Raw genomic sequence first — 12,815 nt, 5'->3', positions numbered from 1 at the left:
AACAATAGGCTACTTTTGTTCTTTAATTTTAGTACATTTGTAATGCAGGACTTCTGCTTGTGATGGAGTTATTATTATAATTAAACAAATTTTTTATTTATGTTTAGTTGTGACTATCTCGAATATGGTGTTACCCATGCAGTTCTGTGACCCTGAACCATAGTTGGGGACCTCTTGTTCGTGGCTAACCTTCTTTAGCCCTGGCTCGTAGCCTTTAGCTAGCCTTAGAAGTCTGGGCTGGTAACATGAACACTGCAAGTGAAGTACAAGTACACAATAGGATTTTAGGACAGTAAAATGCGCCACACCTATTTTCAAGCCACTTCATTCACTTTTTTTATTGTGTGTTCATTTAATTTCTGTTCATTTAATTGTGTTTGGTGTTGTCGCTGGAGTCTTCTTACAGAATAAGCACAGGTGTAAATAATACAATTAACTAGGGCTGAATTCCATTTAGCTGCTCCAGTTTCAGGATCCTGGTTACTGTTCACGATGGCTCACTGTCATACTGTCATGGCTCACCGGGGCACTTCTATTATTAATGTTAATGTGCTTTTCCTACTGTGACAAGTCAAAATGTGTGCAGTAAAAGGCCTTGGCAGCTTGATTTTACATATAACCAGTTTGTTTGTTTGTTTTTTGATTGAACTACCAAATTCTCATGATATTAACACTAATGTCCAAGTTATGTTTCTGCCTGTCTCTCTAGTTTCATGTCATCAAATAATGGAAAAATACCCTACAAAAAGCCTTTACAGTAGCATAGACCACAGGGCCTAATTGAAACCCACAATAAAGATGTTTTTTATGGTCACATCTCCAAGGTGACCCAAAAGACCTCATCTGGAGAGAAAACCGGAAAGAGTTGTGCTGACTGAAATAAATCTCACAGAGCTGACAGCCCCATATAAAGGAGAAGTAGGACGTTGGAATGTATCATTTCTAAAGTGCCTTGAAAAATCTCAATTTGAAATATTGTGTGTGGGGGTGGATAATTCCCTAAAGCCCATCTTCATCTCTGCCTAGTTGGTTGATTTTCATGCAGCCAGAAGGATTTTTCTCCAACCATGGAGCAGAAATAGGATGGAGAGCATGGTCATTCTACTATTTTCTGATTTCTTTTGATGGTCTTTTGAAATTGAAATCAGTGCAATGAAAATGGTTGCAGTGAAAGACACACACTGCAAGACAAAATAAATAAAACCTACCTAATGAGAAAATAAACATTGGATTCAAATACACTGTAAACATTATGCTTGTCCTTTAGTGACAAGACAGTATAAAGTTAGCTTTATCCATAAACCTTCACAGATATGTCTGCATTCATGTGAATTCTGTCTCTCTGACACGTTGTCTTGAACCTCTGACGGCACCAGGATCTACTCTGTGCTCCAGAAATACACAGGTGGTTATTCTACGAAATCCAGCTTGTCAGTAAACACCCCTTTAGCTCCTAAAAACCTTTTATTTGCATCTCTTTGGAGAACATGAAACTCTGGGAAAATGTCATTTCTCCAGTCTAATCTTTATGCATTCCCACAATCACCGCACTCATTGCTAGAGTTCGTAGAGTGAAAAGTGAGGATTAAGCAGAGATGATCAAGATCGTCTTAATTCTATTAAGATCAGCTACTCAATGTAGAAGCCTGTACTCAGTCAATGGAGAGGTTTCAACAGCTGTTACATTTGATCATATAGGTAAAAACATAAAATGCCAATTTAATAACATCTGTGATTGCCAGGACATTTACAAAATTGTTCATTCATTCAAATTTCACAGTGCAACAGATAGTTAATGTTATAGTATAGTCCATAAATGAATGATAGAATTTATGAAAAAAGCTTTTCACATTGACAGAAGTAGCACACGGTGTCAGTATCCCCCATCCACCCAGCAGTTTTCAGATGGTTCAGTCCAGTGCAATAAGCAAAGAAGGGAATCCTACACAACTTTGGTAACTTGTAGCTATGAATAAAATCAAATATGGAGAACAGTTTATATGACAAAATGTGTGATGCAAATCATCCAAATCCAACACAGTTTGTCTTTATAGAATCACATGGGAGTTATGAACACTTCTGAGTGTTACTGCTTGAAACATATTGACTCAAAAGCTCAAACACTCCTTGACAAAGTCAGTAACATGTTTTGTAAATAAAGTAACTAATTCTTCAAATTGTCATTTCACAACACCCAACTGGATTTTTCAATTTCAAATTTTTTTTTTGCATAAAATTTTGGTTTGAGTTGTTCAGTGCTTGATTTTCCATTTTCTCTAATTTTCCATTTTACTTTTTTAAAAAATCATAAAGAGCACCCCATGTATTACCTGGCCTGATTAATATTATTGTTAAATGTTTTATGCTTTGGAAAATTGCTCTTCTGATTTACAAGCACTGATTATCTGTGCAAAACCACAGGAATTATGTTTTATGGTTGGATGTTGACTCTTTTCATGGAAAAAATCAGAGATAGTAGTTTGTAGTCATTTGTTTGAACTTACATTTTATTAAGATATATTTTCTTCCTGTATGTATTATGTTCCCTCAGATAGAGTTTTTATACAGGCCTGGAAGGCATCTATCAGGTCTTTACAGTCCTCTGCTCTCTTCTTTCTCATACTGAAACACAAAACCAGATTAAAAAACAAAACAAGCCAACCACTCTCCACACATGCAGCTGAGGTCTTTTCTTTGGCCGTTTAATGGGATTTCAGTTAAAATTAGGCAAATCACATAATATACATGTGAAGATTCATTCATTCATCTTCTACCGCTTAATCCCTGAACGGGGTGCCAATCCCGGCTGGCAATCAGGTGAAGGCAGGGTACACCCTGGACAGGTCGCCAATCCATCACAGGGCTAACACATAGATGAACAACCACACACGCACTCCTATGGGCAATTTAGAGACACCAATCAACCTAAACTGCATGTCTTTGGACTGCGGGAGGAAGCCAGAGTACCTGGAGAGAACCCACGCAAGCACGGGGAGAACATGCAAACTCCACACAGAAAGGTCAACATGTTCATCAAAGGGATTATTACAGTGTAGCCTGATTTTCAACTCAAACCTCCACAGCTGCTCTTATCCTCACTTGGTGAAATACGAGAACACGAGTGAATAATGCATAAGGTAGCTCCACTAATACTAATCACCTCTATATGTGAACACACCCTAAATATCTGTCACTTCTTGCGTGCATGTAACACAAACCAACTGCCCTGAATGTGTCAGTCCTCTGCAATAGAGCATACATGTGGGCGTCTATTTTTAACCTCAAGCCTATTTATTTATTTATGCCTCTCAAGATATTCAAGTTAATGTATGGGCCTACAGTAAATGTCATTACACTGGTCCCATGATGTAGAAGGAATTTCACTAAAATTGTGAACAAGTATTCATTAACTCCAATTAGACTTAATAATTTTGCCACAGGCACTCTTACAAGTTGAACCCAATATGAGAAGTTAATGTAAATGCATTGGGTGTTATGCATACTCAGTAGGTGAGGACTGAGACTGGTCAAATGGATGTAATGCAAAGTGTTTAGTTAGAACTTAAACACATGCACTGACTTCATTAATGGCAAAACGTTATACCGAGATAATCTGTACAGGCACTTTAGACTTAACAAGGACATTCTAGCTAGAAAAAAATGAATTAATTTTAGAATTTTCATACAATGTTTAGCATCTACATTTGATTTTCATCAGAACTCACCACTTGTCAATGTCCTCTTTGATAACCTGGCACGGTGCTGGTGCAGCTTCAATAGAATCTGGCATTTTGACAGAAGAGAGAGCTGGAGTTTGTGGAGCTGTGGTGCTGCAAGAGCTGCAGTTAAGTGTGGTTAGAGGCAGGTTAGAGAGATGGAGGGAAAACCATTCAAGGGAGGGAGGGAGGAGGCATGACAATGACTGTGTATGATAAACCTGAGAGAGGGACAAGTCAGATCATGTGCAGGGGATAACTCAGGAAGGCATTTCTGATCTGAATTAATTGACTTGACTACTTTTTTCTATTTATTTCAACAGGTTTGAGTTCTGCATCTTTGTTCCTTACTTTTTTCTTAGTCTCTAATATTCTGTTTTATTTATGTGCATCAGTATAGGTACTCTTAACATTCCTTCATTCTTGTCCTTTGTTTTAGTGTCTTTTTAATTAATATGGACATAGCTAGCCTATTGAGCAAATCATTTTGCATTACAAGGACCTAATAATGCACCTAAAATACTCACTACAGGGGAGCTGGCAGAGGGCCCCTCCCTGAAAAAGGCTGGGGAGCCTGCACTGCATTGTTGGCTTAAGAGGTTGAGCTGAGAGTTTTGGCTTTTGTTTAACCAGACATTGAATTAGCATTGATTGTGCTGTTAGAAATGATGCAACTAATATTCTGGAAATGATCCAGAATGTTGAGGCTTTTAAAAGTAAAAATAAAAGCAGATGTGGATAGCATTAGTGAGGTTAATCCCTACACTGTATTTGAGTTTTACTGAACATCTTTGTTCCCCCACAGTCAAAGGTTTTTCATTATACATCAACAAACATTTTACAAGTTAATTTACATGCATGTAGTTTTTATCTGTTGGAAAACATAAATAAATTACTCCATTAGTACCCATTAGTGTGTATTGTGAATTCAACTATTTAATATTCATGTAATTGTAGAATGATGGGGGATGAGATTTTTTCCTCTAAACATAGGGTGAAGAGTTTGACGAAGTACAATTATGTACCTTGACTTCCTTCTTTCAGCAGTGGTGTCTTGATGAAGCACCTTTTCACAATTCTGGATTGGTGAGGAAGGTTGCAATATTTTCCACAAAAAAAAAAAAAATCTAATTTCCTCTAATTAATATTACAGCTCAGTAACACGGGGTAAAGGAACTGAATGATCCAGAGATGCTAAAGTCACAAGTGTTTAAATATTTTCATTAGCATAACACAAGAGGTACTGGCAAGGTGATTGTTGAACAAAATATGGGAGACACTTTGTCCTCCGTATTTTGCATGTGTAACATAGTACTTGTACAAAATGATTAAAATGTTTCAGTTTCTATACTGCACTATTACAATATTCTAGAATTTAACTCCACCACTAGAGGGCGACAAACACTCATACACTGTACATACAATGCTAGATTCAGAATTTCTGCACATAGGCCAGTGTATGCTTCATTATTCCCTGTTTAAAAAAATCACATATTAAGCAAAACTAACTTGTTACATTTTTTAAAAACATTTTTGTTACATTTTACACCTTTCTAGTTCCTTATATTGTTTCATATGTGCACTTGGAGATGACAGGTTAATATGAGGTTTGAGTTAATTGCAGTATCTCCTTAATCAGGCCCAGTCTCAGTCACCAAACAGCCTACATGACATATGAGTTAAAGAAAATCATCCTTGTGCCAGTTGATACTTCCTCGATTATAATGACCATAAATCCAGTGTGCCATCTACTGGTGCACATATTAAGTGCATATGGTGTCTGACAGACAGGTAGGCTATTCCAAAATATGAAATTGGGGGAAAGGCCTAAAACTGGTCTTGATGTCTTTAAGAAAACTGAAGAAGAAAAGAGAAAATACCCCCACACGGCAAGCCAATAATTTTAGACAACCTGCAATTTAAGTAATTAATCATGACTGAAGGCAGGAAATGCCACTGTCTATCATCATGTCAATCAGGCTGCACAATGGATATGAGTGACTGCTGGGGGCCTGTACAAATCTGGTTTTTACTGGAAATATTTTGCACTCGAAAGTGTCTCAGCGCATCGCAGCGTTCAGGACAAACATCTGTTTTTGTTCGTGTAGTTAAATGTAGTCTCAACTAATAATTAGCCAAGCAGTCATTTGAAATTATGAAAAAGCATGCAGGGCTGGCTGACAGACTGGGGGCTGGTGAACGGAGGTCACCGCAGATACTGAGTGAGTCTCCGCGGTGAGACAGAGTGGGGGAGAGGGAGGACGGACAGCGGCCAGCCGCCTTCAAAAATGGCGTCTCCGGAGGAAAATGAGTAAAAATTATTAAAACGCGGCCTGCTTTCCTTACACTTCCTCGTTCGGGTTTTATGTTTTTTTCGTACTCTGGTTATAGAGAACGGGGCAAACCTGTCTTCGCTTTTACTTGAATGGCCAAAGAAAGCAATAATATGGGGGTCGAGCATTTGGAGAAATAAAAGCAGCAGTTTTATTTTGATGCGTCGTTAGTGACAGCTAGCATCTGCTGCTAGCTCACAGCTCTGCTCCGGAGGGGGTGGGAACGATTTGCATGCAAGGGGGGTTTTAAAAAAGATTCTGAAATTGGGGATTTCTTTGCTTGTCTATGAGGAATGATTGGTACCAACGTGGCCTGTCGATTACAATCTTTTCTAGTGCTAGCAGCGTAGCCAAAACTAGCCTAAAGAAAGGGGAGGAGAGAGACGGTGAAAAGGACGCATTCAAATCAAATGTTTATCAGCAATTGGCCGAATCCGCGGCATCTTCATCATGACCGTGACTGATTTTGGGCTAAGTCTGCATTCGTGGAAATGATAAATGTAAAAGGCATCGGAAAAGGAGAAAGCCTGGTTTTTTCGGAGGTGGTTGGATTATAACCCCGTAGACCCCCCTCTTTTTCATCCAGCTTTCTCCTCCTCCCCTCCATTTCTCTTTCAATATGCTGTTTTCCACTCCTGGGGACTTGCTTATGAAACCGGGGAAAATAGCCTGAAACCTAGAACGAGAAAACCTGGATTTTTCCTCAATCTGCGCTGCGACGTCCTCGTTGCTTTCGTCCTCATCGCTCACATTTTACAACACATAAATGGATAGAAATTACCCGGGAACAGGATTTGGTGATTTGGGCGCAGGAGCAGGATGGAGTTACGAGAGATCGGCAAAAGCAAGGTATGCATTAGATTCAGACAATGTGCATGCATCACTGGTACTTCGCAGGGCACCGTGTGACCCATGTAAACAAATTGTCGCCATTGCCTTCATTTATAGTGGCATCCCTTGCTGTTATGTGTAGTGCATTGTCATCCGAACACTTGCATAGTAATATTATTATAAACAGGAATGAAGCAGTGTGCGTGTCGTGGGGGTGGGCGGGGTGGAGAAGGGAAAGGTTGAGGATATGAATTGAATGTGATTGACAGACGTGGTTTAAGGTAGACATGGCGGAGTGGAGGTGGGGGTATGTCTGGAGCATCCATAGGAATTATTGTTCCCTGTGTGCAGGCCTGGACAGATAAATTCAGTGGATTGATAGGAACTGCGAAGAGTGCAGACGCAGCAAAGCCCCCACAAGCAAGCCCCCCTGACAGACATCAGCAAGAACTGATGCATATTAACCTTGAAGATATATTTCATTAAACATTTTTAAAGTGCCACATGCTTAAGAAAACAGGGAATAAAAAAGCTGTAAATAGGGAGTGATGCCATACTATCAAAATGGAGATTTATAATGGTTTTTGCCCAATCGTGATCTAAGATCATTGGTGGTGGGTTTGTGGTGATTTTTTTTTTGTGCTCATTTGCATAACAAAATGGTGCCATATTCCCACCGAATCTAACCTGTAATTTGTTGTTTGTCTGAAAGGAAAATAAAAGCCAGAGCGAATCCATATAAAGATTATTTAAAAAAAAGGGGGCATCATAGCTCTGTCTTTTAGCCTTATGTTAGCCTTCAGGCTAGCATTCTGTTGCATGGAAGTCATTTGAGGCCTGTGCAGGCAAGCATCGTTGCCTCTTATTTAGCTGTACAAATGTGATGTTTCGACACAGAGTTGGTTGCTTGATCATACCCGAAACCCATCGTGTCTCTATGGGAAACGATATTTGGCTAAACATAAGTGGCTGGTCGCTGGGCTTTGCATGAAACTTAGCATGCACTTTTGTCGACTTGAACCATCCAGTTGTTAGCTTTATCAGCTTAATCAGTGGTGCCAAACAAATGGGCCGTTTGTCTTTGGTACAAACGCAGAGACATGTATTTTTCATTTGGTTTAAGTCTGCACGTTACACACCCATGGTGTGTATATACATGTAAAAGACTGGCCTTGCATTTAGGGCCTTCGTTTCTATGGTAGCTGCTGTGCATTGCTACTAGGCGGTGCTAACAGCAGCACAAATGCTAGCATGTGATCTGACCATACGTCCACGCATTTCTTGTCTTTTGTAAAGAAAAAGAATGCAACTGACAAGTATTTGGTGTCGAATAGGGAGACTATTTAGTTTGTAACGTTTAAAATTGTGTAATGGTTGATTCTTGTGGTTCCATTGTAATATTTGCAAATTAACTATCCCATTATTTTTGCATGAGATGTTGCTGGTTTGACAGATTTATTGTAGCTAATAGGTTTTGGTATGTCCAAGTTTGTCATTCTGTCACAGGTGTTTTTTATTTTTAATTTTTTTTTTTCAGAGATGTTCCTTCCCCTTAATTTGAAATGCAAATTACTCATCAAGGATTTTCATTTTCACATGTAACTTGTGATTAAGAATTTACACATGGTGACCAAACAAATGAACAGCCTTGAGTTGACACCTAATGTGCGGATTTTGAAGAACAGTTTACTTACAGGTCAGAGTTTGTGTATTTTACAAGTGCTCCAGGCCTATACGGCCTTTCCTCAAGGATCACATTATTGGAATAGATTAGGTTTACATAAATGTACTCTGAAATGAAGGACACTTCACCATCCCCTACTCCCCTTCCTCCATAGTCTTGTATATGGGAGTTCCAGATCATCCCACCCTGACTCTGAGCTCCTTCACCGACAAGCCTACGCCACCCCACACCCTCTGCAGGGCTATGCCACCAATCACCACCCAGGGAGCTCTGGCCAAGGCGGGGCTTGGGGAGCAGCTGGACGGAGTTTGGGTGAGATATATGTCACACCTTCCTTGTCAACACCATAAGGGGCCCTGGCAATGAATTGCTGCATCCCACCATGAAGGCCTTGATAGATTATTGTCACTGAAAAATGTGCACATTATAGCCTAATTGATTTGAAGTCCTAGATGTTATAACCCAATTTCACAAAATGCTATAGCCATATCAGGTATTCTCATACAGTTTTGCAGATGTCTTGAGGATTGTTTTTAGCAACAGATGTTGATGTACTTATAGATACACTAGGAACTATCAACATCTTGATTCAAATTATTTGTATGTGTGATAGAGAGGACTAAATCTAGATTAAAAATCCTTTTCATTTATATTTTATCTCCTTTTGTATTATGATTTCACCTACATCTAGATAACTAGCTGTTAATATTAGCATTTTTAATCAATTTTCATGGCTCTGTCCTTCCTTCCCAAAGGTCTGTCAGGGCTCTTTGACACTGGCCTGCACCATGCCAGCCCCTCTGCCCCTGATGCCTCTGTCATGAATCTGATCTCAGCCCTGGAGTCCCGGGGTCCCCAACCTCCACCCTCTGCCTCCTCCCTTCTCTCCCAGTTCCGCACACCATCCTGGCAGACAGGTGGGGCTGTGTTAGATGTTCCCTCATGTGTTGACATTCAAACAGGCCTCACAGTCAATATGACATTTAAAGAACCTCCCAATGTTTGGCTTGATTATCATTCTGATGGTGTTGCTATGTCAGTATTTTCTTATCAAATGTATGCACTTTTGCAGGACTTGCTGATAGTCTGACCCTTCAATACTTTATTATTTCTTCATTTAAGTGATAACCTGATGTAGAGTATACTGAGTAATTTTGCAATACGTCTTCCTTCTCCAAACAGCAATGCACACGCCTGCTCCTCCCGAACTCTTCATCTCTGGAGCCCTTCCTGGCTCTGGCTCCTTCCCCTCCTCCTCAGCTCTGTCAGCGTATCAGCATCCAGCATCCTTCTCCAGCCGTTCTTTCCCAGCTGCCTCCCTTTCCCTCCAGGACACCCCCACATTCAGTCCCACATCCAATGGCCTGCTCTCCCCACATGACCCCCTGCTACACATTAAGGCCCCTTCCCAGTCTAGCCTGGGTTTTGATAGGCTCCTGTCCTCGCAGGGTGCTGCTGCAGCTGCCTACAGGGGTAGCCAGGATCCCACGGGAGCCACATCAGCCCAGGCATCGTCTAGGCACCTGCAGTCACACCAGTTCAACCTGCTTTCATCACAGCTCCAGGACCAGTCCTCCCAGCTGTATAATGCATCAGTCTTTTCGTCAGCCCAGCCCCAGCCTCAGTCCCAGTCCAATTCAGCTCAGGAACGGGCCGTGCCCAGGCAGGACAGCGTTATCAAGCACTACCAGCGGCCCACACCAGCTCAGCCACAGCTCTCGTCCTCTGCTGCCCACTCCCTTCAGCACTACCTCAGCTGTGGAGGGGCGGGATACCAGCAGATAGCCACCCACCACAGGCATGCTGGCCTTTCGTGCAGCCCACTGGGCGACCAGAGTCCCTCATCTGACCACAAGGCCACTTCTCGCACTGAGCAGTATCGACCAATCATCCAGCCTCCCTATTCCTCCTCCTCTTCCTCCTCATCTTCTTCCTCAGCTGGGAAAGGTACCAAAAGCAGCTCCAGCAGTGGCTATTCTTCTGCCAGTTCAGCATCATCTTCAAGAACCCCTCACACACCCCCTTCTGCTTCCTCTACCTCCTCTTCCTCCTCCTCTTCTTCTGCCACCTCTGGGGCTCATCCATCCAACTCAGTCCCCACCTCCCCCCCCTCTGCCCCCCAGTCTCTTCCAAAGTCCTGCCTGTCAGGCTATGGTTCTCCTGTGCCCCCAGTAAAGACCCCCACATCTGCTCTTACTGGTCAGACCCCTCCTCAACAACAGACACAATCATATTCCCCTAATCAGCCACCAACCTCTCACCTGGCTCAGTCCTATGGAGGCTTCAGTTCACCACAAGCGCAAGATTTGAGCTCTGGTACTGCTGGGAAAGGCTATGGGAGTTTAGGAGGGCGAAGCCAGTCATACTCCACTGATATATATGGAGCTGATTCGGCTTATGGATCACTGCCATCTTCTCTGGGTGGAGCTGGAAGCCCCTCACTAGGCTATGGAGCCCCAGGTCACTCCCCTGCCCTTTTAAGATCAAGTGGTTCATCAGGGAGTGGAGCATCTGGCGGAGGAAGCAGCAGCGGCACAGGAGGTGGGAACTCTGGCTCAGGAGGAGGAGCAGGAAATAGTATGACCAATGAGAGAGGTGGAGGAGGAAGTGGTGCAGGGTCTTATCATCTTCCAGACTCTAGCCCCTCTCCATCAGGCAATTCAGGCATCATTCGTCCAGGGTTGCACTCCCCAGTGCCCACCTGCCCCACACAATCTCCAGGAGGTGCAAGCTCTAATAAATACATTTCCTCAGTTCTCTCCCCCACCTTCCTAGCCTCTCCACAGGGCTACCCTGACACCAGAGGCCCCAGCTCCCAACCTCAGTCCTATCATTCCACATCCTCCAAAACAAAGGCTGAAACCTCTATGCTAGGCGTGGGCTCTCAGAGATCACAAGAAGAAGTAGATGATGATGACGAGTTCTTGATCCAGCACCTACTGCAAGCCCAAGCAAGTCCTACTCCCCAGGCTGCTCATCATCACCCTCAACAGCAACCCTCACAGGCATCCCAACAAACACAGCCCCAGCCCCAGTCAGTACCCCCAACTAGTGATTCAGGAAAGGGGCTGAGCTATGACATGGGTAAGACCTCTGAGGAGAGGTACCACCCCCAGAGTGTTATACGTACCCACAGTGCCACGTCTGCTGCTGGAGTAGGAAGTGCAGGGTCTGGAGGGTCCATCTCAGGACTGGACAACCAGCTGGAGATGTCACTGAAGAAGCAGCAGCAGCAGCAGCAGCAACAACATCAGCAGCAGCAACACCATCATCAACAGCAACAACAGCAGCAAAGAAATGAGAGGTCTGTTGGAAGCAGCAGAAACAGTGGAGGGAGAGGCAGTACTGAACAAGTGCACCCCCACCTCCATCACCATGACAACTTAAGCTCTGTAGTCCACTATGGGCGGGGTGACCCCTACAGCCAACACAGCCTTGCACCCCAACACTCTTCACATACTCAGCATGTGTCCTCACACTCTCAAATACCGTCCCACACCCAAATGGAGCTCCAAAAGAAGCCACAGGAGCGTGGTGAAATTCCTTACCCTCGGAAAACACCCGAAGTCCAGCAACAGCATTCTCAGTCTCAAGCTGCTGCCTCCCTCATGGACTCTCCCACCGATCAGTCCCGTCAGCCACCACACCTGCTCCAGTCAGTGCTGTCGCACACCACCCGCAACAAGCTGGAGCCTCATCAACAGCACCATAAGATGGAATCTCATCGGCAACACCAACAGCATCATAAGATGGACTCTCACCAACCACATCAGCAACACCCAAAAATGGACTCTCACCCTCAGCATCAACAGCACCAGAAGATGGACTCCCATCAGCATCAACAGCACCACAAACTTGATTCTCACTCACAACATCAACAGCACCATAAAATGGACTCTCATGCCCAACAGCAGCAGCACTCTATTACCCAACAGCAAGCTGTAATGGAAAGTGCTGGTGGGAGACTTGGCACAAGTAAACATCAGCCACAGTCTCAATCTCAAACCACTCAGCTCCAGCTTCAACTACAGTCCCAGGCTCTGGAAGTGGCAGCAGCTCACTACAACCATGGGCCCCCTCCCCATCAGCACGAGCAGAGCCAGATTAAGCAAAGCTCAGTGGTCTCTTCCTTGGATATGCTGGAGCGCTCCCTTTCTCAGACCTCCAGCACAGACGTAGCTGTTGCAGAGGACCGACATGGTGGAGCAGGCAGTGGGGGAAGGAGTGGAGGCAGCAGTGAGCGCCACAGAC

The 12,815-nt window shown here is 43.3% G+C and overlaps 1 protein-coding gene across 1 annotated transcript in view; it reads left to right on the top strand.

Annotated features, from left to right (window-relative positions):
* Positions 1-5,692: 5,692 nt before the first annotated feature.
* The window catches only part of prr12a (proline rich 12a), a 17,943-nt gene continuing 10,820 nt past the window's right edge, over positions 5,693-12,815 (top strand). The window contains exons 1-4 of the mRNA XM_020606148.1: positions 5,693-6,898; positions 8,719-8,876; positions 9,320-9,481; positions 9,747-12,813. Of these exons, the coding sequence (XP_020461804.1) occupies positions 6,816-6,898; positions 8,719-8,876; positions 9,320-9,481; positions 9,747-12,813 (3,470 nt within the window). The 5' untranslated portion in view covers positions 5,693-6,815. The remainder of the gene's footprint in view (positions 6,899-8,718; positions 8,877-9,319; positions 9,482-9,746; positions 12,814-12,815) is intronic.

Source organism: Monopterus albus, unplaced genomic scaffold (assembly GCF_001952655.1).
Source record: "Monopterus albus unplaced genomic scaffold, M_albus_1.0 scaffold76.1, whole genome shotgun sequence".
NCBI lineage: Eukaryota > Metazoa > Chordata > Actinopteri > Synbranchiformes > Synbranchidae > Monopterus > Monopterus albus.
This window is presented reverse-complemented; position numbering and strand designations above follow the sequence as displayed.